At 33.5% G+C, this 4,839-nt stretch overlaps 1 protein-coding gene across 2 annotated transcripts in view; it reads right to left on the bottom strand.

Annotated features, from left to right (window-relative positions):
• Positions 1-638: 638 nt before the first annotated feature.
• The window catches only part of LOC149544196 (protein DETOXIFICATION 33-like), a 4,719-nt gene continuing 518 nt past the window's right edge, over positions 639-4,839 (bottom strand). Inside the window, exons 2-9 of one of the 2 annotated variants that reach the window (XR_016355755.1) lie at positions 2,531-3,069; positions 2,312-2,398; positions 1,985-2,041; positions 1,598-1,836; positions 1,369-1,494; positions 1,191-1,277; positions 1,032-1,109; positions 639-921 (exon numbers count right to left, since the gene is read on the bottom strand). Coding sequence is in view for 1 of the 2 variants with exons in the window: in XM_089798710.1 (XP_089654836.1) it covers positions 886-921; positions 1,032-1,109; positions 1,191-1,277; positions 1,369-1,487; positions 1,598-1,836; positions 1,985-2,041; positions 2,312-2,398; positions 2,531-3,069 (1,242 nt within the window). In the remaining variant the exon portion in view is untranslated. The remainder of the gene's footprint in view (positions 922-1,031; positions 1,110-1,190; positions 1,278-1,368; positions 1,495-1,597; positions 1,837-1,984; positions 2,042-2,311; positions 2,399-2,530; positions 3,070-4,839) is intronic. The other variant, XM_089798710.1, reaches the window with a different exon arrangement.

Here is a 4,839-nt window from a genome sequence, read left to right as displayed (position 1 = left end):
GAAGGAGAACTTGGACATTTAATGGGAGAAGATTTTTTCATATAAGTTAAATATTATGTTCTAATAGCTTTTTACTATGTTGAAGATTTGGCTATTGACAAACATTGTTGAACACATTGAATGAAAGTGAAAGAGAATCTGACTTTTATATTGGTTTACAAATTATTATAAAATTTTAAAAGAGATATAAAAAACATATTTGACTATGTGTATGAATTTGATGGCCTCTTTTGGACATAAGGAGTTATTATTTTGTTTTTTGATAACTTACTTTTGTCTTCTAGTGATGTTATAGTCAAAGTTCATCACATAAGTCACTAGGATATTTATAAAGATGCTTGTAACTTCTAGATAGATGGCATGATGAATATGTTGAATGTAGACCTTTTGAATTTTAATTTGAATCTATTTTGTTGGAAAATATTAGGACATGTTACTTTGACTATAAATTGGAGCATAGAGTGTAAAGAAGACAAAATTATTTTTATAAGGTGTAGTAATAAGGTACTACAAAATTTAAATAGAGAAATTATATTGGTGTAAATCTTTTAGAAGATTATAAAGACTTTAGATCTTTTTGAATGTAGAATATTTTTTTAACACAAAAATTTCTCTACATATATTTCATGTTATTAGCATTTCATTTATAATTATTTTCTTTTCATTTATCACTTAAATACTTTACATTTGCAATATATTTAAATGTTTTGATCTGAAACATATTTTCAGTCAATGGATACTTGCTTTGTTGGTGAAATAGTTTGGTTCTTAATGAGTCCGCCAGAAACAAGTCATACTGAGTGCAAAAGTTCTGACACCATAAGAAATGAAACAAAAATCATGCCTCCAACAAATCAGACTTTTGAAAATGATCATCCAAATTGTTTAAAGAATGTGTTCATTTTCAACACTCTCTTCCCCCTGCAACTCAAATTTGACAGTCAGCAAAAATATGGCAAAAGTTTGATTAACTTGAGTTACTGAGTTCCTAGTTTTTTTTCAAACAATCTATTTAACATGCAGTTACTTACATTTACATTCAATGATCGATTTACTAGAGGCTCAGTTGAACCTCCCCATATCCTCATACGATCCTCAGCTTGAGCAGCCTGCTCTACAAAAAGAATAATTAGACACCACAATAAATCGGATAACGATTCCAACAGCCTCTGCTAAATATGAAGCTTTACCTCTCGATTCCAGTTAGTGAAATATGTTATCAACAATAGAATGAGAGTCTGGAGAGCTGTCCCACAAATCATGCCAGTCCAGATGCCCTGTTTCAACATACAAAGTTCAAATCCAAGATACCCCTTGATATTTCTTGGTAATGGAATTTCAATCAAATTAGGAAGAACTAATGCCCACCTTCGCTCCAAGGTCGAGCTTGTATCCCATAAGAAGACCAAGGGGTAAACCAAAAATATAGTAGGACCCTACGTTTACATAGGCTATCAGACCCTGCCAACCTCCGCCTACAGCCACACCTGAATTCTTTGCACCCAAAATCAGTCTTCAAAAATTATGAAACACTAGAATGAAGCAAAAATGAACATTATTTTGAAGCAAAAAAATAGAATTAGAATTTACATTCTACCTGATAGAACTGGTTGTACACTATTTAAAAGCATCGTCACTCCAAGTAACATTGCCATATTGGACACTGCTTCCATGACCTTTTTACTACTTGTGAATAGTACTGCAAAATCATTTTTGGTTGCAAGAATGATGGCCATACATATAAGCCCAATTGACAATGACGTTATAACTACAATGAGGACAGAAAATTTTGCAGCCTTTGGGTGACCAGCTCCCAGTTCATTTGATACTCTCACACTGCACAGATTGAATAAAAACTAAGTACTGATTGCAAGTAATATCTATATATATTTGGTTATAGTGTTTAGTATTGGGCTAGTAAGTTTCATCTCAAAAGAACCCAAATCAATATGAAAGATGATAGTACTAACTATGAAATTCATACCTAATAGCAGCATTGAAACCGATGAAGATCATGGCTTCCCATGCATTCAAATTCATGCTGTTAAAGGAACAGATCAAGAACTGTCAAAATGGATACATTCAAGTACTAATTACAAACAACAACATACATCATCAGTAGATGGGCAATTTGTGTGCAGGCCCTTTGTCCAATGAAATGTGAAGGTCTTATACTATGCACAAGTTCATTACACCTAGTAGAAAATCGAACTACTTTACTTGTAGAGGTGCTTACAGCTATGGTGGTAGAAAAATTGCATTTAAGGCAAAAGTTGGACTTTTAAAATAGACTTGTGGAGGTGCTTCTTACCAGATAGATAGTGCATCGATTTCAGTTGTTGCATTTTTCAAATTACCCGTTACTATAAGCAGTGACATCATGTACCAGATCTCCAAACTGAAAATGTCAAACAACCACACTGAATAACCAACACAGACTGATTCACTTCGTTAGAGATATTGTTTTGTCATCTTATGAGAAATATTTGAATTAAGAAGAGAAAAGAACCATAATCACTATGGTACTAACCATAACATAACACCCGAAGCAACTGAAAGTCGAATAAAAGGCCATAGATCATGAAAAGCAAGCCAGGAGAATCCTTTCCAAGCATGTGGGAAAAAGTAAACAATATACAAAAACTGACTAATATCGATAAGACTCCATGATATGTGTAATGAAACGGCTGCTCCAACCAACCCCAATCCCAGTTTGAATATTAATAGCCAACTCAGAAAGGCATGAATTATCAATGCGACCAAGGCAATCCAAGCCATGGCCATGAGTTTGCTTTGTGCCTGAAGAAACTTTTGCATTGGGAAATATAATGAATAGTAAAACAGCTGTGGTAGCATCCAAAGTGCATATTTTCCTGCTAAATCAGCTACATCATCCTCCTGTCCCATCAGCTTAAGTATTGGGGTGGCAAAGATGTAAATAGGACTCAAAATAACAGCTGTACCCAGTAATATTAACCATGAACGCTGCAAATAAACTCCAAGCATTTGAAGTTTGCCTGCTCCGGCAGCCTGACCACAGAGGGTTTCTAATGCACTACCCATTCCCAACTGCACACAAACGAATTAAAATTTTAATATGGTGGATTCTGTCAAAAAGATAATAAATTTTTGCATTGCTATAAGTTAAAAATAGATGCAATGTGTTGTCTCAGATTTGAGTAGAAATTTTGAAAGATAACTGACTTTAGGAGGATCAAAACCAAGAAAATTGCATTCTTTAAATCGTGAATCCAACCCTTTAAAAAATGTCCTGTTTTAGTTAATCATAGATCTTCCATCAAACACAGTTCTTCATGTTCTGTCCAACGTCTATTTGTGCCATCAAGCTAGGCAGTTAAGAGGTGAATTGGTACTTGTGCAAGGTAGAAACAAGTTTGAAAAAATGAAACTTTATATCTATATATCACAATTAGCCATCTTTATACATAACACAAAAACTAAGTTTGAAAAAATAAGTGAACTTTAACTATTTAACACTTTTAACTTAGGAATAAAGTCTTAATGTATGATCTTACAATTGATCCAATATTACAATGTGCATTATTTAAGTGAGATATTTAACGGTTTCAACTGTTCAACTCTGACATAAGAGAGGATGCCAGATGGCAAAGTTGTCCTGTGAACAGGGAATAGGTAGTGCAAATTTTATGTAAATTAGGAACTTTGGTTGGCTTGAATGGAAATCACTGATAGTGTTAGAGCTGTACTTTAAATAGATCAGCTAAGGTTTGGATTTAGGGCATTCTGTTTGTGACTCTACCAGCTAAGCTACTGGCTTCTAGATGATGAATGAGTATGGTTTATTTTTTTCAATGTCCACCTTAAAGTGGCACATTGCATGTGCTTGACGCTTCCAGCTTGGTTGTGATACATTTTATAGCTCATATGGGCCAGCTAGTGCTTGAATGTAGGACCTAATTGACTAATTAAGTGTTCTACCAGCCCCTGTATGACAAATCCATCCAAGATCTGAATATATGACTTATTTCCATTAGATAAGTCATAGAAATGTTTACAAATTTCAATAATTCGATGATATTCTCTCACAATATACAATACGGGAAAAGTTCACTCTTTCTAACTAGATCAAGTACTTGAATTGAGCAGAGCATGCATGACATCAAACCTTGGCAGACTCAAAAGAGTGCGCTCATCCTTTCAAGCTATTTGTAAACTAACACTACCGCAAAATAGTAATAATATAATTAGATGTTTGTTTAATTAAAGTTAAGCAATTTCTACACTATATTATGTTAGATTCTTATATTTCTGGATTAAACCGTGTACTATTTTCATCATTAACATTTCAGATCATATCGTCATCTATCATCAGACTAAAGCAATAGATAAAGAATTAAAAATTATACACCGTTTCAGATCATATCGTCATCTATCATCAGACTAAAACAATAGATAAAGAATTAAAAATTATACACCGTTTAATTAAAAAAGAGGAGAGAAATAATTCCCACCTATAATCTATATTGTGTGCCAGAGAATCACAGCTGCACAAAGCTGGAATTTCCTCCAAAAATTCTGTGGATATTCAGGAAATTCAAGGAAATTTGAAGGTAGAAAAATACACTCCTATCAATTCTATTGCCACCAAAACCTCAATTAAAATCAATAGACCTAGATATCCTTTCGATGGAGTTCCTCTTCATATTAATGTGAAAATTTGTGGTTAATTCCACCACCCACATTTATTATTTTACAGTGTTAGTCAGTAACTACTCCCTGACTAAATCTGATCTATACTTTCTATTACATTAATTCTATACAGATCAACTGCCTTCCAACATTCTTCACCTATTCTAG

Source organism: Cupressus sempervirens, chromosome 8, assembly GCF_028749045.1.
Source record: "Cupressus sempervirens isolate cs-2001-9-10 chromosome 8, ASM2874904v1, whole genome shotgun sequence".
Taxonomy (NCBI): Eukaryota; Viridiplantae; Streptophyta; class Pinopsida; order Cupressales; family Cupressaceae; genus Cupressus; species Cupressus sempervirens.
This window is presented reverse-complemented; position numbering and strand designations above follow the sequence as displayed.